A 24,618-nucleotide genomic window follows, 5' to 3' on the forward strand; every position below is an offset into this window, starting at 1 on the left:
TAATTTAATTTCTATAAATAAAATGCATATTATGCATAAAGAGTATGATTTTATTACAATGCAATGCTTTGGAATAGATTGGTGCTTTATTAATAATTTTAAAAAATAATCATCTCTTCAACCAATGTTCAACAAATTCAATTCTGGACTTTTTTGTGTCTCTTTTTTTCCCCTTAATCTTAAACAGCCCAGGTTAATGAGATTAATCTGCCATGTCAATAATGTACTAAATTAAATATTACATTCCATGTGTCAATGTGAGGGGAGGTCTTTAAATTGTGGGTGTGTTTTGGGAGATCCAGTAGCTCCTCCCACACAGGCTGAATATAAAAGCAGCAGTTATGCAGAGTCTGACCCCATTCTGTATGCACTGCAGCATGTCTGTCATTGTAGCACTAGTCAAGAAACTCTGGTGTGTTAAGAGATACATTGTATTGATTGCAACTCCACTCATTCTCCTGCCTATACTTTTCACACTTCCACCAAAGGTAAGGAATGCCTGTTAACCCCTTCAGTGCCACAGAGGTGAGAAAAATCTAACTACTGATCAGATTCTGAAAGAATTCGAGTTATTTGCTTGTTCCCAGTTGGGGAAAAAATATCTTAGTTATATGTTATACATTATATGTTAAAATGCTGCCCACAGCCCTCTGGTCCCTGAAGGGTTAAATCAGGGAACTTGTTCTGCAAAGTTCTAAGGGTAAAGTTATCACCATGGAAACCAATGGACTCAATCCCTGCAGTGAATTGAATGATTGTACATTTACATTTTTGCACCCCCTTTTTTTAAGCTCTCCCCCCCCAAAGCCCAAAATCTGTTTAGCTGGATACACAGAATGTAAATGTGTTGATTCTTCAAACCAACTGTTATCTTGTGTTAATGACAGAGCAAACTGTTCAATAATCTATTTAAAGAGTTAGTTGTGTATAAGTTGGAAAAGTTTTTTTAAATTGGACACTGTATGAATGTCAGTTTATCTTCTGTTGGGTATTTTAACCACCTTCAGAAAAATGTTTTTTATTAACTCTGACACCAGCAGCATTAAAACATTTTTCTTATATATTTATTCCACTATAATTTCCTTTTTATTTTCATTTGGAGCACGCACACATATGATATATTGTTCTATTCAGGGGCATATAATGCCCTTTCTCTTTCTCTCTCTTATAACTTATCCTTAATTACTAAAAAATATAAAAAAGGCAACACGTAAATTCGATTTCTTTGCCTTCCATGATTTGTGTACCAGTATTCCTGCTACAGAATAATGCATACATTCGTTAGTCACATTTATTTAGGGGGATACATTAAATTTTCAACTATTTTATCAATAGTTTTATTGCTGTTTAAAAGCCAATAGTTTTCAAAATGTTTTTATTGTGCGCTTGTAAGTTTAAAGTTGTCATAAATTCAAATAACAACATACAAAAGTATTTTTTTTAAAAGTAGACACTGAGCAATGTTTGTGTGTTTGAGGGTAAGCATGTTTTGTAGGAATATGTGTGAGTGAATGCAGTGGTGTGATTGTATGTAGTGTTGGCATTTGAATGCAGGGATGTATTTGTGTGTAGTGTTGGTGAGATGCTGAGATGTATACACACATACACAGACAGTGGCACACATGCAGATACACATACACTTGGCTACACACACTGACACACATGCAGATAAACAGACACACAGCTGCACACACTGACACACATTCGGATACACAGACATAGCCACACACACCTGACACACATACAGAAAAAGATACACACATTAATACACATACAGTTACACAGACAAACAGGAGCATTTATCTAATTGACATCTCTTGTGTGGTCATTTTGCCTCTAATATTAAGTTTATTAGACTTTAGTTTTGTTTTGGTTTTGCACATGCAAACAACTGATATTTTTGCTTAGTATTTTGTAAGAAATAAGTGATCTGCAGGAATCAACGCAATTCAATTAAAGTGACTCTGTTATGGCGGTATTGATTTTGAGAATGTCCTAGCAATCTTTATGAAGTTTCAATGCAATAAAAATATTTTCGAGACAAAGTGAGGTCTACTTTGCATTGTGGTCATGTCCCAAGTTGACAAAACTTGACAAAAGATGGATCATCCCTTGTCAAGATTCGTGATAGCTGTCTCTAGCAATGGCTGTGGGAATAGGGAAACTTTGGATTTCAAAGTCTTATAGGTTTCACACTAGACCCCATTGGTGTACCTTCACACATTGTACACCACTAAAGTGGCTCGGTGTTTAAGAAAGAATATGGTGTTGTGAAGGACAGTTTCATGTAAGTATATCTCCCTTCTACACTACCTTTGGACTGCGGTGGGATTGTCACCTTCTGGAGTCTTTACAAAACATGCAAAGAGACTTGGAAGTGGCCTTGCTGCTGTATACGCAGGTTTGCCAAGAACGTGTGATTTTTTTTGGACCAATTTAATGGAGGACTGCAAAAAAACATAAACACTACAGCATTATGTAGTGGTTATGGTGCCAGGAGTTTCCTAGTGCCCATTGGCTCAGGGATGAAAATTTCCACTCGTCCATGAAAATGTAACCCTGGCGAGTAGAAATAGACCCCAGATGACTGTGACATAGACCCTCTAAGCTTGCAATGGTGCATAACTTTGAAAGCCTGGTTAGTGGTGTGGGACTTTAAATTGTAAGCCCTGGTTTGACTTATTTCTTGGGCTCCACCTTGAAAGTGATAGTTTTTCTGCATTTTAACACGCAATTTGTTTTGCATTAAAAAAAAAAAAAATGTTAAGCCCTATGTTTGCTTTACTAGAACACAATATCAGCTAATTTCCTTCAATAAAGGAATGACATTCACATATGGGTTTGTTGTATTTTTAAGCTTCATGGCCAAATCTGGGAAATGTGGAAACATGATTTCTGAATTTTTTGGGTCCTTGACTAATTTGATTAAAGGACCACTATAGGCAACCAGACCACTTCAGCTCAATGAAGTGGTCTGGGTGCCAGGTCCCCCTAGTTTTAACCCTTCAGAGAAACTGCTATGTTTGCACTGCAGGGTTAATCCAGCCTCTAGTGGCGCTTCCACGATTTACACTGAGTAAATCGCACTTATTTGACGCTGGATGTGCTCACGGACCTCCAGCGTCAAAAGGATCCCCATAGGAAAGCATTGAGTAATGATTTCCTATGGGCGGGTTTGAATGTGCACGTTCTTCTGGCCACGCATGCGCATTCAGCTCCACTCAGGAGCTGACGTCGAAAGAGGAGGAGAGGTCACCAGCGCCAAGGGAGCCTGGCGCTGGATTAAGGTAAGCAAATAAATGGTTAATTAACTATGTATTCAATGCTGAACTGGGGCTCTAGTCACCGTTTAGGTGACTAGGGCTTTATAGCGTTAGGAATACATAATTGTATTGCTAACACTACAGTGTTCCTTTAATTTCAGTAGCCCACCATTTAAAAAAATAAAAAAGGCACTGTAAGGAACATTTGTGAATGCACTTTAGAGTCAAGGATGGGTTTCTACTTATTCTGAGTGTTTATACAACAATCGGTGCTATATTGTATTTTACTTTGTGTTTTTCTACTAAGGTCTGTAATGAAAACAAAAGCATATTTTTTTTTCAAATTTCACTGTGTGGCCACTTTTTGCATTTCCTTGTAAGAATTTGACCAAAATTGTGTTCTGAAACATTCTCAAAATTCGTGCCCGCAAGCGTAAATGTAATATGTTTTCAGCTACAGAATATTGTAAGGCATGACACACCGGTAGGCGAAGTGGAACCACACCATAAATGTGCACGAAGTGCTGTAATGTCATGTAGCAAATAAACAGCGACTCCTGCTTTTTAAGCATACGAGTTCACTACGACGGCGAATCTCAGGTAGTTATTATTATTATCGCCATTTATATAGCGCCAACAGATTACGTAGCGCTTAGTTCTAACAGACACAGAAAACAATGAAGGGGCACTTTAACTTAGCCCACTGCGGTTATGGTGCGAACCCAATGGCCAGAAAGTGTACCTATCAGTGTATTGCAAGATATATATACGTAAAACTTACATTGTGTGTTCTGCAGACATTTTGGAATACACTGACTGGACCATTTTCTCTCCATGTTGGTTCCCCCAACCCCCCAAATACTAAAAAAAACATTTTATTTTTTTGAAGGAACCAATTTTTTTTTGCCATGCACAAGTGTAATAAATATTGTTCATGTAATGTCAGGAAGAGGCTTACACTAATGGTAGACACATCAGTGGTGTATTTTGGATTTGTGCTGCCCTAGGCACGCCTAAATTCGGGCATCCCCCAAATCTAAATTTGCCCCCCCCCCAATTCGTGTCAAGGCCACGTTTTTGACTGACAGACACAGGCCCTCATTGATACACTCACTGACAAATACACAGTCATTGGCACACACACTGTTTAACCAACACACACCTTCACTGACAGACACACACTGACACACCCACTCACTGACATACACATCCTCACTGATTTGACACACTCTGACAGACACACACACTTTCACTCACTCATAGACACACACTGACAGCTCGCACCCCGCTTAGTGATGCCGGGGCCACATCATATTCCGGCTACCAGCATCACAGAAGAGCACATGAGAAAGCAAGAAGAGCGGAGGACAGCGCTTCCTTGCCACCCGGCCAGAATATTTTCACCTCGTGGGGACCCTAAGGTGGACAGCCCCAGGACACGAAAAAACAAGGCATTTGTTTGCCTTGCGGTAAATACAGCCATGGGACACATACCTAGAGCAAACAGGGGAACATGTATTGCATAGGTCTGCTGCAGCTTACAAGGTATCTCAAATACACAAATATATGGTAGTTTGGGAAGGAATTCTCAAGGGAACACAAACAGGTATGGCTTTGTCTGCATGTCGGCCCTTGAGTAGGCCCATACCTTAACGATGTGAAAACATCGTCAGTGACAAAGAAGGTAAGTATGTTTTAGACTTAACTCATCTGTATTCCTCACTTGAGTAGGCCCTTCTGTAGTCTTTATTGAGGTGGAGGAACCAGGACGTGTAACTTTTAGAGAACTGACAATTCCTCTTTAAAAGAGCACTCATGAAATGGCGAAACAACTACATCTTGATATACTGGTTTTGGCATTCAGATACTGCTCTTTGACTTGGATAACAAGAAACACATAGATATTTCTTGAAAACGTCAATTTTCACATTTGTGTGAGAACACACCTCTAGTGGCAGTCAGCCAGCGAATCAACAGTAGCACTTCAACCTTAAGACGTTCGGTCATTCGGTTTCATCGCTCACAGCTTCCAAAAAAAAAAGACACTTAAAAATGAAAAAGTGTATTTTTTTTTCTAATTTTAGAGAACTCCTGTTTGTATTAAGTAGCACAGCGTTATTTTAGCCATATAAATTATATGTCAATGTGTGGTCACACATTTTGTATTTTAAATATAACCTTTAATATAAACCCTTAATATATATAAATAGCTAGTCTGTAACGAAAGTTTTTTGGGCTTTTTCTGAAAAGGTCTGAATGCACTGTGACTTAGTGTTCCAACAAGAATATGTTACTGGGATCTGCAGAATGTAAGGGGCGTGTATATATACCAAGTAAATCCCAGGCATCCATTGTTTTCTGTAGGAAGATAACATTTAAATAGATAAGATTTGAAACATATTCTTGGCAGGTGAAAGAGATAACCATTATAAAGGGATTATACACATTATTTAAGGAATTACATAACACTTTATGTAAACATAGAGCTGTAGCCCTGTAATAAGGTCAAACAGGCCCCTTATTCTTTAATTTCAATCCACGACCAACTCCCTCTGCCTTACGTCTTAAAGAATATCTTCATGCGGTTTAAATTGCTAGCAAATGTATAGATTGGGGGAAAAAGTACCCCCAATCTATACATTTGTAATATAGGGGATCCCACCCGACTGTCTCGACTCCAGTGGGACAGTCATTATTCTCATTATTAGCATTATTATACTGTAGTTGTTCTGGTGACTATAGTGTCCCTTTAAAGCGCCACTGTCACGCCGAACTTACCTTTCTCCTGTCGTTTCCCTCTTCTCTTCCTCTCTCATGATATGTTCTTCTTTTTTATTGCTGACCTAGTTTTCTTTAAAACATATGTTTTTTTTTTTTTTTCCTGGAGCTGACATTCATTGACACAAGGAGGAGCTTAAGTCATCTCAATTTCCTGTGTTAAGGAGGAGGGTGAATACTTTTTTTTGACACAGGAAATGGAGCTGACTTAAAGGGACACTATAGGCACCCAGCCCACTTCAGCACATTGAAGTTATCTGAGTGCACCGTCTCAGGTCCCTTAACCCTGCAATGGTAATTATTGCAGTTTTTAAGAAACGGCAATAATTAACTTTCAGGGTTAACTCCACCTCTAGTGGCTGTCTACCAGTTGCAGTTGAACTCTGTGACAAACCCTGTGGAGTTATGTGATGCACTCGTACACAAGAAATATTCTAAGCTGGTAGAAATGAAGTAAAGAAGGACAAGAGGATTTGAGTTCCAAAGAGACACACACTTCCAAACTTATCTATACATGGAATATTTACAAAATTTTTGTCAATCAGATTTTATTGAGACACAAGAGGTAAATACAGGATAGCAGAGTTGTAATAGCAGTGCATATTCATATAAAATTATATTGCTGGACTAAGTGTCAGGAATAGGCATTGCATTGATAAACCCAGCATTGCATGTACTGATGATGTCGGTCTCATTTTCTGTATTATAGGGTAAGCAAAAACAAGCTAGGCAAGTGGTCACAGAATAAACAAACAAACAAACAAACAAACAGAATACTTAATACTTGATTATAGTGACTAACAGTTGTTATAAGGAGCCACTGGGTTCAAGGTAGAAACAGGGTAGACGAGTAATAGGAGGCTAGAAGAGGCAAGATGTATAGAGTGCAAGCAGGTTGGCAATACTCTATGGGGCTATAAACTTCCAAGGCAGGTCATCCAATACCACATGTAGGCCATAGATGGTAGGTTAGGTCCTCGTTAGGAACAGTGCGTATAGATTTTGCAAGTAGTTGAATAGTGTAGGGTGTAGCAGAACCCCAAGCACTGCATCTCTATATCCGCAGCTCCAGGCCTTTAAGGGGGCTAGTGCCTCATGTCCATAGACCCCCCAGATCCAGGTGGCAGGATCTTGTGCCCACAGTGTATCCTGCACTCGGACACCCCCATGGGTGTATGGACAGCAGCCAGGGCGTCGCTCCAGGCCGGCCCCTGGCCCAGAAGAGGAACGGATGGTGCTGGCACCTGTCGTGGGCTTTGGAGTGGTAGAGGGGGTGAGTACTGCTTATCTGTAGTTGATTCTACTCCAGAACGTCTGGCATGTTGTGTCAAATCGCGCTTCAAAGGACACTTTCCTGTCCTGGCTTGTGAGATCTGGTCAGCTGGGCTGAAGTTCCAACACGGTGGCCATCTTGGTCGCGCCTCGTGGCTCTCAAGGCACCAGTCAGTCAGGGGTATCTCCACCACCGAGTCTGTAATACATAGTGGGGACCGGGATAACCCGCACTGGTCCAGAGTGGGGGCGTAGCAGGGCTGTAGGATCACACCTTGGTGCATGCTATTGGCGTCAGGAGATCTGCCGCTACTTCTCTCCTCCAGCACGGCATGCAGCGTAGGCCTCAGAGACAGTCAGAACTTCTGCTCGGTCTAAGGCTACAGGTCAGGTACAATAACATCTGTCCCTCCACAGCAGAGAACCTCTGAAAGCCATGCGAGTGTTGTTAAAAAATTTGATTTTAGCCCAAACTGACAGGAACTATAGATGAGCACGTCTAGCCATATTGGATATCAGGCTCACTCCCACCCCCATTTTATTACAAATATTTAATTAACTCATGGGCAAATTTCTATTAATGGATGACGATAATCAAGTTTGTACAGTACAGGTATGCTGACCATCTTAATCCAAGAGTATATGATGGCAAACTGTACAGCAGATATACAGAACAACTCTACGTGTTGATACAGTGCAGGTATGCCGTTCATTTGTCATAATTTCCGTCATACTGGCCTCTTACTTCTGAAGATGTGCCCTTAAGGGGTTAAAGGGTTATGGACTACAAACTGTTTAGCAAAGAAATGCAAAACAGCCGTTTAATTGGGTATTCTATTTAATTTGATTGCTCCCGTTTCTACCCATGTTGAATTCGCTGTTAAAACAATGGATGATTTGTAGAGAAAAGTGATTTGTCAGCAACATTATCTGGCAGCGCTTGGCTGTCCCAGAGGGCCGTGCAAAACTATAGCTTCAGCTCCCGTTCTTAAAAAAAAGATTGCCAATGAGGCTGGCATTGCCCATCTGTTCACAAAAAAAAATCGCAGTTTTTTTCCATGCCAGCTGCTTTTGCCAACACAGATTTTCCAAATCTAGTAAAATATGTGTATGTGTTAATGGTGCTGTAATCCACCTTAATCCAATTTTGTTCAACAGTGGTCTAAATCTGATTAACATTTTCTGTGGTATTAAAAATAAACCTTCCATTCATCGTTTGGGGTTTGTAACCAAAAATACATTGTTTTGCATGGGCACAGAGCAAGTAAATAAAAATACAGATGGCAAATTGGTTTTAAAGGGACACACTAAGCAACATTAAACACTACTCACACCACTCTCAGCCTGATACAAAAACAATAAGAGTGGATGACACTGGACGGGTGCAAATGTGACATTTTTGGGAGTAATCTTTAGCAAGTATGCTCACCCATTACTGATGCCCATATTGGATAAAGTTGACATTAAAGTGAGCATGTGACATGTATACTAAGTTTGTCAAAATCGTCCCCATATACATACATTAAATGTATCACATATTACAAAGATACATCATGTATTCAATGTAAATTGTCAAGTTATAATCACCTCCACTTCTGGGCCACCAGTTTCTTCATGGGCATTACTCTTTGTGTAACACCCACCTCGGGTTCTCCCCTTACCCCTCCTGCAGTCTTCTGTGATTTGCCCTGCTTGGTAGCACTTCCCCGAGAAGGGCAAACGTCCTGTGTGATGACAACACATTGGTTCATTATACCGGAGAACAAATTTGGAGGCTGACGCGGTGAATAATGCAGTTAGAAGGCTATCTTTATTCGGAGACCGTGAACATAGAAAAACACCAATCACAGTAACGTTTCGGCCGTAGCCTTAGTCATGCATTTCGACAATGGGCAAACGTTGCAGTGATTGGTGTTTTCTGTCTTCGAATAAAGGATAAGATAGCCTCCTAATTATTATTCACAGTGTTGCCCTCAGAATTTGTTCCCTTGTGGGAAATCCGTGGGTCCTCCTGATTCGTTGGAGCACCGGGAAACAGAACGCACATTTTGAGGCTGCTGGGCATTTGAGCCCATTTCCTGAGTGCACGCTCAATTGTGACGTTACTCCATTCCTATACTCCCTAGGGAGTGGTAGAAGTGTTGGCTAGAGAATTATCATTATAACCACAGCGTATGCTATGTGTTTGCTATGTATGGAGAGCAGAAGAACCTCATTTGGGAAGTCTTTTCTCCTCTCCCTTATAAGTCAATTCTTTGGCACAGGGTTTATGCCAAATAATTGAGTGACAGGTGGGAGGAAAATCTATTTTTAAATAGGCTTTTCTCGCAACCTATACATTTACCTGCAAAACTGCTAACAGAATGCAGAGACAGAATGGTATCATCTTTCAAAAGAGCAAAGGTTTTTATAGTCATGACAGGTACCCTTTAATATGTCATGGAGAATTCCGTTTGTTTAGTTATGCCTTTCTTGAACAGTTTGACATAAAATGGGGTGGGGGGGGGCGTATAGCACCCAGATACATCAGATACTATAATCACTACACCTAGCTGTAGGGATTTTGCTGGTTAAAACAAATCGCTATGAATGGGGCTATCTGTTATCTTTCATCTCATATACATCGCATATTACTGTGTGTTGTGATACACTCATACATACAGCATATTACTCTGTGATTTATTCTCTAAACACTGCATTGTAGTGTTGAAAAACAAACTGCAAACTTTAGACAAAAAATGGCCGATTTGGAAACGAATATCGAAGCTCGTACTATCGTACTATTTCAGTCTACATTTCACAGTTCATTTTTAAACTTAATTCAGTGCTTAGTTTATAGCCCAGTGAGTTTTATTTCTGTAGAATGACGGCAGATAAGAACCATTCGGCCCATCTAGTTTAAGAAAAAAGAGGGTAATAGGCGCTCGCTATAGTAGGTAGTGAGCAGGCAGCAGTGTACAGAACAAGGATTCCCAAAACCTTGTATGTGGATAAAAAACAGGAGAAAAAGAGTGTAGACCGCGCCTAGAGGTTATTATATACAAAAGTATACATACATATATTTGATGGATATTTCCACAAGTAGATGGTAACCTCAAAATAAGAATAAATAAAAAATAATAGTGCAGTACAGTAAATCAGTCCAAAGAATAACAAATAAAGCTATACACAGTCCACTCACATTTGGATGAGCTATAACAGAGCTCGGCTGTGATGCGCTTGGACGGTACAATCCCCGTCTTAGGATATGTGGTGGTGGTGGCTCCAGGTGTTTTCCAAGATGCAGAGGTGTGGTGGTAATAAAAAGGAAATATAGCAGCAAATGGTGAAGTAAGTACTGATAATTTGATAAAAGATAAATAGTATTGTACTTACAATTGCTAGAGCATAAAGCCTGCTCTAGTGTAAACAGCTTAGGTGGTATAATCCCCACCAAGGATATGCAGGATCCAGGGAGTAAATAAAAGTAGTTGAAATATAAAAGTAATCTATAAAAAGTACTTTAATATGTAACAAACAAGTATAATATAATAACAAGTATAAAATAAAAGTCCACTTTACGCGTTTCGCCTAATAAGGCTTCTTCAGCAATTGTAAGTACAATACTATTTATCTTTTATCAAATTATCAGTACTTACTTCACCATTTGCTGCTATATTTCCTTTTTATTACCACCACACCTCTGCATCTTGGAAAACACCTGGAGCCACCACCACCACATATCCTAAGACGGGGATTGTACCGTCCAAGCGCATCACAGCCGAGCTCTGTTATAGCTCATCCAAATGTGAGTGGACTGTGTATAGCTTTATTTGTTATTCTTTGGACTGATTTACTGTACTGCACTATTATTTTTTTTATTTATTCTTATTTTGAGGTTACCATCTACTTTTGGAAATATCCATCAAATATATGTATGTATACTATTGTATATAATAACCTCTAGGCGCGGTCTACACTCTTTTTTTTCTCCTGTTTTTGGCCCATCTAGTTTGCCCAATTTTCTAAATACTTTCATTAGTCCCTGGCCTTATCTTATAGTTAGGATAGCCTTATGCCTATCCCACGCATGCTTAAACTCCTTTACTGTGTTAACCTCTACCACTTCAGCTGGAAGGCTATTCCATGCATCCACTACCCTCTCAGTAAAGTAATACTTCCTGATATTATTTTTAAACCTTTGTCCCTCTAATTTAAGACAATGTCCTCTTGTTGCGATAGTTTTTCTTCTTTTAAATATAGTCTCCTCCTTTACTGTGTTGTAGAGCACACTCTTGCACACTGCGCACTACATAGTATTATGTTATTAGCAAGATAACATTTGGTTTTTGAATCCTACAGCATTTTTTTCTTTTCTTGCATGTTGGTGCCCTGTAAACACTTCAGTTTCTTTTTTGATAAGAAAAACCTTTTATTTTAAATAATTTACTTAGCGACCCAGCATTCAAGGCTGTCTGCTTGTTAGTTCAGCTGTTGAAATCATTGTATGTGGATTACCTATAGTAAACCATTAATTAACCCCATCACTACCAAGTTCTATTTGTTTACAAAAAATGGCATAAGAATTACTTTTTTTAGATTTATTTTACATTATTATTAAAAAAAAAATATATATATATAACGTCATTTCTAAACATCACTTCATTCATAAGACTTGCCAATTTATAGCCAAAACACAGCCTGCTCCTGTACAGCATGCTAGATAGAATACTTACGAAACATTACATTTTTGTAAAAAATTTTAAAAAAGGGCTAGGGCAAAATTAAGGACAAAGCCAGGTGGGAAATAGGAAGTAAAAATGGTGGGTCAAGCGAAGATAGCAGAGAAAAGCTAATGGGCCACAAAAGACAAAAAGTTTTCATTTTGCTATGGTAGGGTGTTTAGTAAAAAAACTTCCCATGTTTTAGCTAATTCAAATCTAAATTGAACGACAAACTTGAGGCTAAAAGAGTGATTTGGACATTTTATCCAACTCAGTTTAAGTGATAGCTTAAAGGGAAACTCCAGTGCCGGGGAAAACGATCAGTTTTCCTGGCACTGGAGGGTCCCTCTCCCTTCCACCCCCCACTCCCCAGTTGCTGAAGGGGTGAAAACCCCTTCAGTGACTTACCTGAGGCAGCGGCGATGTCCCTCGCCGCTGTCTCCTCCTCCGCGACGCTCCTCCTGTCCATTGTGTCGGCCGGTGGGCGAGACTGATCCCGCCCACTGGCCGATGAGACCTAATGCGCATGCGCGGCAATGCCGCACATGCGCATTACGTCTCCCCATAGGAAAGCATTGAAAAATAATTTCAATGCTTTCCTATGGGGTTTTTAACGACGCTGGAGGTCCTCACACAGCAGGAGGACGTCCAGCGACGCTTTAGCACAGGTTTCCTGTGCTATGGACCAGGAAGTGACCTCTAGTGGCTGTCTAGTAGACAGCCACTAGAGGTGGAGTTAACCCTGCAATGTAATTATTGCAGTTTATGAAAAACTGCAATAATTACACTTGCAGGGTTAAGAGTAGTGGGAGTTGGCACCCAGACCACTCCAATGGGCAGAAGTGGTCTGGGTGCCTGGAGTGTCCCTTTAATATTGGTTATTAGCCCAAAGTTAGATTTTAATTTACTGGAGGATGGCACCATGGGACCCCCGGCACCAGAAGCTTTATAGCAGACTGTCCTGGATATGGTTTTTTTTTGTAAATATTTTTATAATTGTTGTTTCATCCAAGCAGTTATACTAAGCTATCAAACATATTTTACTTGCAGGAAGGAAAATGCCTCTATGTGGTGCTACTGATGGCATTTTATTGGTGCACGGAGGCGCTACCACTGGCGGTTACTGCAATGCTTCCAATTGTCCTTTTCCCATTTCTGGGGATCCTTCCATCCAGCAAAGTGTGCCCGCAGTACTTTCTAGATACCAACTTCCTGTTTCTCAGTGGCCTTCTCATGGCGGCAGCCATTGAAGAGTGGAATCTTCACCGGAGAATTGCTCTGAAAGTCCTAATTTTGGTCGGAGTCCAGCCAGCAAGGTACACACCATTATTTACTCTTCATTATTATATTATATTATATTATGTATTATTAGGGGTAGCTTTCATTATTGTTTAGAAACTATCCCTTTCTTATTTTTGTCACGTGTTATGTCGTGTTCATGACCACTTTGGTGATTTGTAATGGTGGTTGTGATAGCATGTTCAGCATTCCATGCAACTGAGTGTCATCAGCTATAGTTCCGAGCTCGCCTACGTCAACTCTGAGCTAACGAATGTTGATGACTGCACATCACCAGAAGAGCGCATCAGAGCCCAGTGGGGACCCTGGTATGTGGGCAAACCATTGGTAAAAGCTTTGTCCCATTACTGGTACTCCTGGTATCATAACCACTACACCGGGCTATAGTGGTTATGAAGCTTGGAAAAATCCTTCTAGGACTTACTGTAATATTTTTCTATTAACTAAATCTAGTTCCTGAAAGGCCCCCATGTGTCTCATTTCCTCCTTTCACCTCATGCTTCTTACCCCTCCCTCCCCCATGTGCCAGCTTACCTCCCCTGTGTAGCATGGCTGAGCTGCGGGCTGGGATAGAGGAGTTTGTTTCCTTTCACCCGATCTGAAAGGAAGTAGTTCGGCGCTCTCGTGTGTGCACTTCTTGTCAGACCGGGTAGAGGGAAATAAGCTTGTAGCAGACCCTGGGTAACCGACCGGTTACCTCCGCTAATTCCTTCCCTTAGCCACTCTGGAACCGCTTACAGTATAGAGACACCCATTCCCCCAGTAACTGGATGAGACACAGCTCTGGGAGTACAACACGATTTTATTATGCCACACACAGCTTTTATGCATAACTCCTTGCAAGGGGTCTTCCACACAAACACACAGGGGTTTCAATCCCAGGATCCTCTGTACCTGGGAGTCTGGGCGTGGGAAAAGGGACCTAGAATCTTTGTCTCCCAGGTACAGAATGCCTGCCACACATACAAGGGGTCTCCCACACAAAAACGACAGGGGTCTTCATCCCGGGATCATCTGTGCCTGGGAGCCCGGGCACGGTGCGGCTTTTGTGCAAACCCCAGGCAAGGGAAGCGTCTCCTTTCGGGATACGAATGCTCCCCCTGGTTGGTGTTCGTCTATATGAAATGGTGGCCACCCACGGGAGCACTCATTAATTACTACCCTTGCAGTTTCGCACCTATGTTACGGGTGTGAACTTTCTAATTAATTGGGTGTAAATATTCTAATGGGGCACCGGCAGGGGCGTATTAGCCGCGAGGCAAACAAGGCATTTGCCTTGGGCGGCATTTTCCAGGGGGCGGCAAAAAAAGTCGCCCCCCAAATGCCCAAGGCAAATGTCTTTTTAGCCTCGCGGCTAACAGACATGCTGGGCTGCTGTGCGGTCGGGCGGCGCTAGTGGGCGGCTGGCGAGGGAGCACTTCCTCTTAGCTGTCTGCTCAGCTCCCTCGCGCGCCCCGCAGAGTGAGGCTGGGAGCCGGAATATGACGTCATATTCTGGCTCCGCCTCCCAGCCTCACTCTGCGGCGCGAAAAAAGATGACCCCCCCCCAGCATTCCCAAAGGTAAGGAGGCTGGAGGGGGGGTTAAAGTAAAAAAAAAGAAAGGTGTTAATGTGAGTGAGTGAGTGTCTGTTAGTGAGTGTGTGTGTCTGTTAGTGAGTGTGAGTGTGTGTGTGTCTGTTAGTGTGAGTGTGTGTGTCTGTTAGTGTGAGTGTGTGTGTCTGTTAGTGTGAGTGTGTGTGTCTGTTAGTGAGTGAGTGTGTGTCTGTTAGTGAGTGTGAGTGTGTGTGTGTCTGTTAGTGAGTGTGTGTGTGTCTGTTAGTGAGTGTGTTTGTTAGCGAGTGTGTGTTTCTGTTAGCTAGTGTATGCGTATCTGTCAGTGAATGTGTGTGTGTGTGTATTTAGAATGCGGGGCGGGGTAAAGGTTGGGTGGGGGTGACGCGCGGGGGGGGGGGCGCCTGAGTTTTGTCCTGCCTAGGGCAGCACAAAACCAGGATACACCACTGGGCACCGGGGTGGTCCCCATTCGGGAGACGAATGGGTTCTATTCGTATGGACGCTCTTGAACGGGAGAACAAGGCACAGCACACAAAATAACGGTGGAAAAAGAGTTTTATGAGCCTCACTGAAACCTCTAAAGAGTCGCATGTGGCTCTGGCATGCACCGTCCGTAGATGGTAAATTTGACCTGTCATGGATATAGCAACTGATGCACAACTGAAGGTATATACAATTTCAACTCAATATTGTACTAGCAGCCATTAAATGTACAGATTTTTGTTTAAGAAAATTACATTTAAAAAAAAAAAAGGTCGCTCACCTGTCAATCAATTTTCAACATTCAGAGTTCTGATTACTGGCCTCGTTTAGCCAGTCTTTCTTTGACTGCGAGGTTGAGGACATACCCGCGGCACAGTTGCCATTTTTGGCAGAGTGACTGCTCACAAAGGTGGAGTAACATTCCAGCTCACATGTGCGCCAAGATTGCAGGATAGCGACAAATGGACAAATGTGTTTCAGCTGGCACGAACGAACCGAATGCCATTTAATCTGGGCCTGAACGGATTAATCCGTCTGGAGATATGACGATACAATGTAACTAACGAAAGTGAATGTCTTCGTTTTCTAGGCTCATTCTGGGAATGATGATGACCACAGCTTTCCTTTCGATGTGGCTGAGTAACACTGCGTCAACAGCTATGATGCTTCCTATTGCAAATGCAATCCTTAAAAGCCTTTTTGGAGAAAAGTTTTGTGAGGAGAGGGGAATTACAAGCAACGAGGAAAGCTCAGGTAAAAATCTTGACTTTAAACAAATCATAAAAAAAAAAAAAAAAATTTTTTGTATTTTTTATCATTATTATTATCATCATTATTATACAAGTATTATTCTGGATAACTGCGTCCCCGTTTCCCTGATTCTGAATGCTATGTTAAACTTTCATTTTTAACCCATAAAAACCCAAAGCAATTATTATAGACGGTATGGATACCTGTAGGGGCCAAACCCTATTCAGATTGATTTTCAATCATTTTTACGGGTTTATGTGGTTTGTTCAGTAATTGTTGCTATCGAAAATCAAATGGCAAAATTTGGAAAAAATTTGGAGAAAAAAAAAAGTCAATTATAGTCAAACCTTTAGCATAAATTGTTCAATACAGTTTTCAAATCACTACGTGTCAATGTTCAGTGTATAAACGCCTCTACTAGTTTGAAGATCGTCAAAGAGAACTATTTCAGGGTATTTAACAGATTACTTAGAACCCTCCTGTACTAGCATAGCCTCAGCATTTCACATTCAGGAGTATTAAAAAAAAAACATGCATTTTTTGAGAATGCCCTGGACGTCTTAGGCCAAAACATCCAAACTCACATATTTTTCCACCTTGCCTACTTCGTCCTAAAATCTATAGTTTGTCAATAATCAACAATTACCATTTAGCCCCAAGTAGGCTGTATGAAAATATAGCTGAGACGAAAAGACATCTCTGACTAAAATTTACATATCATTCTCTGTTCATAGCGCTGGGAATTATTCCAGAACAGGGTTAATTAGGAGAATTCCTCATTCTTTTGATGCAGGCCGAGAACAGCAGTAGGTCGAGAACAACAGTAGGTCGAAAATTCTGGAGGAATGCAGCTGACAATTCTTTTTCGGAAAATAAACACTAGCTTATCTAGTCTATTATGCAATCTCAGAATAGAAAAAAGAATCCGTGCAAACTGCCAATCTAACCAAGTTCTGTAAAATCACCTAATTTAGAGCAAAACATGTGAGTTATGTATATATGTACATATAACGCACCAAAACAACTTCAGCTTAATGAAGCAGTTTTGGTGTATAGATAATGCCCACGGCACAATTCTCTGCCATTTAGGAGTTAATTCACTTTGTTTATGCAACTCTAGTCACACCTCCTGGCATGTGACTTACACAACCTTCCTAAACACTTCCTGTAAAATGAGAGCTAATGTTTAAATTTTATTGCACATTCTGTTTGATTTAGAATCTCATATCTCTTACTATGTTAATAGCATTCTAGACCCTGCAGGAACCTCCTGTATGTGAATAAAGTTCAATTCACAGAGCAGGAGATAAAAACAAATAAGTTAATATCTGATTGAAAATGAAACCATTTTTTTTCCATGCAGGTTGTGTCAGTCACAACGAGGGGAGGTGTGGCTAGGGCTGCATATATACAGAAGCAAAAGTGATTTAACTTCTAAATGGTAGTGGATTGAGCAGTGAGACTCCAGGGGCATGATCTATACACCAAAACTACTTTACTAAGCTAAAGTTGTTTTAGTGACTATAGTGTCCCTTTAAGTTCCACTTTAATGTGCCCTATTTTTGTAGGTCCTAACTTAAACTCATGCAGGCAATGAAAGATAGATAAGTTTACTAATGTTTTAAGGGACACTCTATGCAGGATAATCTCAACAGTTTATTATAGTGATTATGGTGCCATGCTGTTTGCTTCTTCATTGCCCAATCAAAGCTAACTAACTTTAGATGGTTATAGCATATCATTACAGTCTACATTTGGATGGATTACGAGGAAGTGAAACTTAAGAATTATTTGAGCAGTATGAGTGAGAACTATTTTTTGTCTAATATCTCAAAAATCCAAAGACTTCTTGTAACTTCTTGCTACAGAAGTTATGCAATAATCTTAGTGCTTCTGTGACTACATTGTCTCTTTAAATCTCACATTTGACCCAAGTTCTTACTTATTTGTACTACAGATCCTTCTTTCCATTTATATTTCCTACTTGACTAAGTGCAGTGGGCGGGGGGGGTTTGACACTAACACCGGTTACAAACTTCTAGAAAACAAAATGTGGTCGGTTTGTCTGTCTGTGCTGCTGTCATAGTACCTGTGTGCCATGATTCCTTGCCTTCCAGAGTCACATGTCATCTTGGTGTCATTTCTACTGCTGGCCTTGTCTATCCATGTCCTTTTATGATCCTGGATGCCCTTGCGTCATTTCTGACGTGGACCAATTCAAAATGGCGTTCTGTATTGACGCGGAACACCATTGCATCATTTCTCAAAGTTTAAAAGTAGAGAGGAACCAGCACTACTGACAGGTATATATAAATGGGTGCAGGTTCCTGATGTCCCCTTCTGTGAACTCTAAAAGTAGACTAAATGAAGAATAACGAAACTGCAACACCAAAGACCTCAGTAAAGTAGTTTATTCCACCAGAGTTTAGCTGGTCACTTCCACTCAGGTGGAATAAACTTCTTCACTGAGACCTTTGGTGTTGGGTTCCATTATCCTTCCTCTTGTGTCGTTTATGGCGCAGGCCAATGCAAATCTGCGCTTTGTATTGACGCTGAATGCCCTTGTCTCATTTTTCAAGTGGACGTGCCTACATGATTTATGGGACACCGCATGCACACTGTTTGGTGTCGCAGAAATGGCGCTGGCCTGTAACAAGCTCTCTAGAGCTATTTAAACTCACGCAGGGTATTGTGCCCTGTCGTGGTTTTACCTTGTGGTGATCCAAGAGCGCTAATTTCTCCTGTCTGATCTTTGGCTTTATTTGACCCCAGATTGTTCTTTGACCATTTTCTACTCCTAGATATTGTAGACCTTGGCTTGTTTAATTGATTACACTTCTTTCAGTGCTCCCTAACCTTGGCTTGTTTCTTGACTATCCTAACTACGTTAAATCCGGCGAATTCTAAGGACTGATCATACATCTCTCTCATACCTACCTTAGTCAGATATATTTCTGGTGTTGGATCCTAGTGGCACTGTGTAAGCTACCAATCATAAGAAGCTGCGTAAAACCATCCAGAATTAGATGTTATTGTGCAATCTCACCAACCGTTTCCATGTATGTTTTCCTGCATAGTGTTATATGACCTCAGGAATCTTGCTATGCACTCCGAGACCCCTGAGCTTGTTCTTATCTAGATAGTTACATATTCATATTTTCATGTCATATAATTCAAATTGATGATTAACAGTGGGACATTGAATAGAATTCTGAATGCATTATCTTTTGTAAATTGCCCAAAGAGAAAATTCTTTATAATGAGTAACTTAGTTAAAAGACTTTGCACTGAACAACTTGAGCCTTATTTTTGTTTTCAAACATGCAGCACACCTATATTAGAGCCATAGATGGTGATAAGATAAGGTAACCAGTTGGCCCATCTTGTCTGCCCATGCTGAGTATTTATTTTACTTATTTGTTTTCAAGGATTGCCGAACATTCTTAAATTCTCTTATTGTGCTTGTTACATACATTTGACCTCCGATCAAACTAATCTGGGTTAGTTAAAGCAGGAAATTGGAGAAAAATTGATTTACAAAGGTCAATAACTCTTGAAACATTTATAATGAAACCTTGGCTTATTCAGATCATACCATATCACAGCACATCCCTAGGGTGCGTTATTTACCTTAGCCTGAGACAAGCGTGTACATCTGTCAATAGAACAAGAGTACCCCCAAATCACCACTAATTAACTGTCCTGACCCAATCTCATCCTGGATCTACTTCATCGCTGCTTAGTGGAGAGATGGACAATTTGTGGGACGAATTCCTGGAGATGTTGCTAGAAAATCAATCCAAATCAGTGTCTGGACTGTTCTCTTGTTGAATCAAATTCCTGTTTATTATAAGACACATAGAGTTATGCAGATATCTGTTATATAGTTACCCCATCAATGGTGGATGCTATGTATGCCACATGTTAACAGATGTCTACCACTTTACAACAAAATACAAGAATTATAATGTATGACTTATGGTTACAATGTAAATACAAGCCAATATCGATGGATCCAAATCTAAGCTTAACATGGGAGAGTATTATATAAATTGCTCTGGCCTGCCTAATTTATCCAAATAGGTTTTCCTATAGTGTATATGGCTTGGAGGACACATTTTATAGGGCACACATGTATAGGGAGTATGTTGGGGAACCCAAAGATGCGGACCACTGCTCAAACTATACAGAGAAATAAAAACATGAATTGGGAATCACTACCCAGAACTTCTTCAAACAGTTCTGTATTTGTGAGCGCTCATTATTTTTGTGTGTTCCCTATGCGTTTTGTGTATAAATTCAGCGACACCACTATTAAGCAATATTCCGGGTAAAGATTCCCATTTCTGCTTTCTCCAATTTTGCATGGAATAACTGACAGTAGAGGGATTGCTGTGCACCACCTCTTCTGCTGGACACAATGGGATATTACACCACCCAGGCTGGTGTGCCTGCCCTCCACCTGCCTTGCAAAGGCTTTTCATTGAGCTGCATTTGGAAGTCCCTGATTGGACAGTCACAGAATGTATGGGTGAGGTTAAAAGGGGAGGGGCTTGCAAAGGCAACAGACAAGAGATCTGTTGCTTTTACAACTTGTTTTTAGATATACCCAGAATGTAAAAATGCATAATTTGCATAATGTTTCTTTTTTTTTTTTTTTGGATTTGGGCAGTGGAGTGTCCCTTTAAGATCAGGTATTTAAAGGAACATTAATACTATCTTAGTATTTCAGTAAATAAGTAGCATTGATCATAGGGGGTTTCCATTCATAATCATAAAAGTTTCAGATCGAAATCATGCAAATTCAGAATGCAAATGTATATTAAAGCAGGAAAGGCCAGTATTAATCAGAAAGTATAACAAAAATCGTCGCCCTTTCCTTTTATTTCTTAACACACTTTTTCTTTTCAAATTCTTGATCTAATTACTAATTTCTTGGCGTTTTAGCTAACTTTCAAGAAAATGGCCTACATTTAGTGCCTACGGAAGCCCAGCTCCTCACAGCCAATGAAGTGTAAGTTACAAATTGTTTTCTTCATATTGAGCTCCTTATAATCAAAATGTTTGTAATAAGCCAGTAAATTGAAATTGCAGGAAAAAATAGCAAAGTTTGAAAAAGCTATTTAGATAGATGTGGAAGATGTCAGAACATATATATTGTACATTATCTTTGTAGAATAAACACAACAGTCATATATAAACTATGAATATTAAATGCTTTTAGTATTGCATCTGTAGGTTGAAAATTAGACATTTCTTAACTTTAAAATTCATGTTTGCACAATGTTTTAGCTTGAGACGATGATGGTTTATATAGAACCGTCAAAAGTCAGGTTTATATATTGACATGAAAAGTAGTGAATTTATTTTTAAAACCGCATGGTGTAAGCGGTATAATATTGAGAATTTAAACGTCTTGTGATAAATAGAAAATATAATAATGAGGTATGGCTGCAATTACAGTGTATGTTCGTAATGTGTGATTCGTTGAACAAGAGATGATCTCACCCAGTTTTCTGGCATATTTTCCCCATAGGCCCTGGGTATGAATATTTATCTTCGGGACTATGATGTTGCACTTAAACATTGAGTAGGAGAAGTACCTCTGACCAATCTCAATTCTTTTTTTAAGAAAGCGCCTATCATGCACGATTATTCACATACTTCCACATCACCCTAACTTTGCCCCAAAACTTCTGGAAACAAAAGGAATGGGGAAGACCTGGTGAAGATTGGTCTTTAAAGGAACACTAGGCTGCTCCTTTTCATAGTTATGTAGAGATGGTTTTAACCCTGCAATGTAAAAGATAGGGCCACTGCACCAAGACCACTTCATTGAGATAAAGTGTGAGACCCCACCAGAAATATTGACTCTGAAGGCACTTTTTAACGTACGTCTTTCAGCTGGAAAAAATCCTGAAAATTCTAGACAGTGTGTCCACTTCCAGAATGTTTTAATGATCCCAGCCAATATTTCTGTATTTCCTGTAATTTTTTTAACCATGCATCTTGTGGTTTCATTATAAAGCAAAGACCTGCCAGAGAAGTCAGACTTTTCCATCGAGATCCACCCAGATGTTACAAAAGAACGTGAATATCAGAACAGAATCTGGAAGGCTTTCCTTATATCAATCCCATACTCCGCCAGTATAGGGGGAACGGCCACTCTTACCGGAACTGCACCAAACCTCATCCTCCTTGGGCAACTAAAAAGGTAGGTTTTGGAACAGTAGATGAGCTTGTGGGGTTAATGCTCCTTTCCCATTAAGACCCAAAACCCCTATGACCATTCGATTCACCTACTCCCTTCTAGTACCCATGGAATGACTTTGGCCATTGATCCACCAATTTAGCTGTGAAAATTAGTGTCATGAAGTGTGGGTGACATGGTACCTAATTTTTACATCTGTAAATACTAACTCCTCTCGGTTCTCCACAGTTTTTTTCCGGATTGCGACGTTGTGAACTTTGGTTCTTGGTTTGTCTTTGCCTTTCCATTGATGGTTATCTTCCTGGTTCTTGGATGGCTTTGGATCTCAATTTTACACGGGGCAATTAGTTTGAGGTAAAATGCATAACAATAGCAAGCTCATCTCTGGGGCCAGTTGGTCATCTTAGTTTTGGGTGATTTCCATATTAGTTTCCATATCTATGTTCTTTTCATTCTTTGTTCAGTTGTAAAAGGAAAGAAAAGTCGGTAATAAGAACTGATGCTGAAGCCAAAGCGAGAGATGTAATACGGGAAGATTATCGCAAGTTGGGGCCCACAAAGTAAGCATTGGAGGACTTGTTTTTTTGACATGTGGTTGTCACCTAATAGGTCTTACCAGCCGTGTCCGAGCTTAGAATGTTTGTGTAATAGATTCTAGGGTGCAATATATCATCCCACTGCACCGCATGAATTGTGTTAATGTTTTATGGTCACAAATGTTTGGCATGTAAACTCTGAATTTGAAGTATTGATATCTCGCCACAGGCAAACCAGTTTCTAATTTAGATTTCTTTTTTAGTTTTGCAGAAAAAGCCGTATTCTTCTTTTTCTGCCTCTTTGCAATCCTTCTATTCACAAGGGATCCAAAATTTATCCCTGGATGGTCTTCTGCATTTACCCCTGGGTAAGATTTCATATAAGACATAAAATGCACTTATTTGGTTTTTGATGGGGCACTTGGAGCACACTATAGGGGACTGTGGTGGCTGCGGTGGCAGGAGTCACCTGGTGCTGCCTCATGGATACAATTTACACAATTTTAGAACAGTTTGACAGTCCCCTGAGTTGTCCAAGGGCTCACAGTCCGGTTCCTCGTCAGATATATCTAAAATGGGTGTGGATGTTTCTACTTCCTAATTAGATAAATTAATTTCCAATCAGATACAGACAGGTAACGTAAAGGAAAATGTGTTATTTCAAATATCTTGAAACTGGTAATTCAGTATCAAAAAACTTAAAGATATTCCATTCTACTGGAGGAAAATCAGGTTTGTCCTAACTCTGCATATAGCGTCTGCCCAGGTTGGATGGGTCTTGATTAGCTTTGAACGGAGTAAAAAATCCTCCACCGATGTCTTAGAGCTCGGAGGGAAAGGTTATAGCTGGGGAGATATATGCAAATTTTGTAGGTATAAGCACAATCTCAGGGACCTATATTTGGTGCGATGCAAGGTTGTTATGGTACTTAGAGTGACTTTTTCATTTGCTTCTGTGTAACTTCATTGATGGTTGACGCAGGTAAGAGGCAGTGAAAGTTTTTTTTTTACCTGCTGATCCTTATATAGCATCTAGAAAAAAGGCACTTAAAGGGACACTATAGTCACCAGAACAACTACATCGTATTGCATTTGTTCTGGTGAGTAGAATCTTTCCCTTCAGGTGTTTTCCTGTAAACACTGTATTTTCAGCCTAGTGATAACTTCAATGGCCACTCCTCAGATAGCTGTTAGAGATCCTTCCTGGGTCATGGCTGCCTAAAATTCATCCAAACATTCAGTGTCTCCTCCCTCTGCATGCAGACACAGAACTTTCCTCATAGAGATTCATTGATTCAATACATCTCTATGAGGAGAAGCTGATGCTTGTGCTGGCTCTGCCCCTGATCTGCCTCCTTGGCAGTCTTGCCAATCCTATGGGGAAGCATTGTGATCGTTTTTTATTCAACAATTCTCATGATGTCAGACAAGCAGGCAGATAAGGGGTAGAGCCAGCAGCTGTAGACTTGAACAGAAGCAAGATTTTACTATATTTAGAAGGGCAAGCGGTGGCCAGGAGGGCTAGATGGTGTTTTTAACACTATAGGGTCAGGAATACGTTTGTTTTTCTGACTCTAACGTGTTCCTTTAACAGTCTCTACTATGTTTTAGCAATAGAACCATAACCATAAAATGTAAACCATTTTATGAAAAGAAACTAAAATAATAAAATACAATAAATAATATTTTCACAAAAACATTTATTTTGATAACAAAGCATTACCTTGAAGTGTGCAGCAAGTAAAAATTGCCCTTATCAAAAGCAATT

At 40.2% G+C, this 24,618-nt stretch overlaps 1 protein-coding gene across 1 annotated transcript in view; it reads left to right on the forward strand.

Annotated features, from left to right (window-relative positions):
- The first annotated feature begins 371 nt into the window (after positions 1 to 371).
- SLC13A3 (solute carrier family 13 member 3) overlaps positions 372 to 24,618 on the forward strand; it is a 33,334-nt gene continuing 9,087 nt past the window's right edge. Inside the window, exons 1-8 of the mRNA XM_063459414.1 lie at positions 372 to 488; positions 13,067 to 13,332; positions 15,943 to 16,106; positions 21,051 to 21,117; positions 22,132 to 22,317; positions 22,543 to 22,668; positions 22,779 to 22,874; positions 23,114 to 23,218. Of these exons, the coding sequence (XP_063315484.1) occupies positions 378 to 488; positions 13,067 to 13,332; positions 15,943 to 16,106; positions 21,051 to 21,117; positions 22,132 to 22,317; positions 22,543 to 22,668; positions 22,779 to 22,874; positions 23,114 to 23,218 (1,121 nt within the window). The 5' untranslated portion in view covers positions 372 to 377. The remainder of the gene's footprint in view (positions 489 to 13,066; positions 13,333 to 15,942; positions 16,107 to 21,050; positions 21,118 to 22,131; positions 22,318 to 22,542; positions 22,669 to 22,778; positions 22,875 to 23,113; positions 23,219 to 24,618) is intronic.

This window comes from Pelobates fuscus, chromosome 6 (assembly GCF_036172605.1).
Source record: "Pelobates fuscus isolate aPelFus1 chromosome 6, aPelFus1.pri, whole genome shotgun sequence".
NCBI classification, from domain to species: Eukaryota; Metazoa; Chordata; class Amphibia; order Anura; family Pelobatidae; genus Pelobates; species Pelobates fuscus.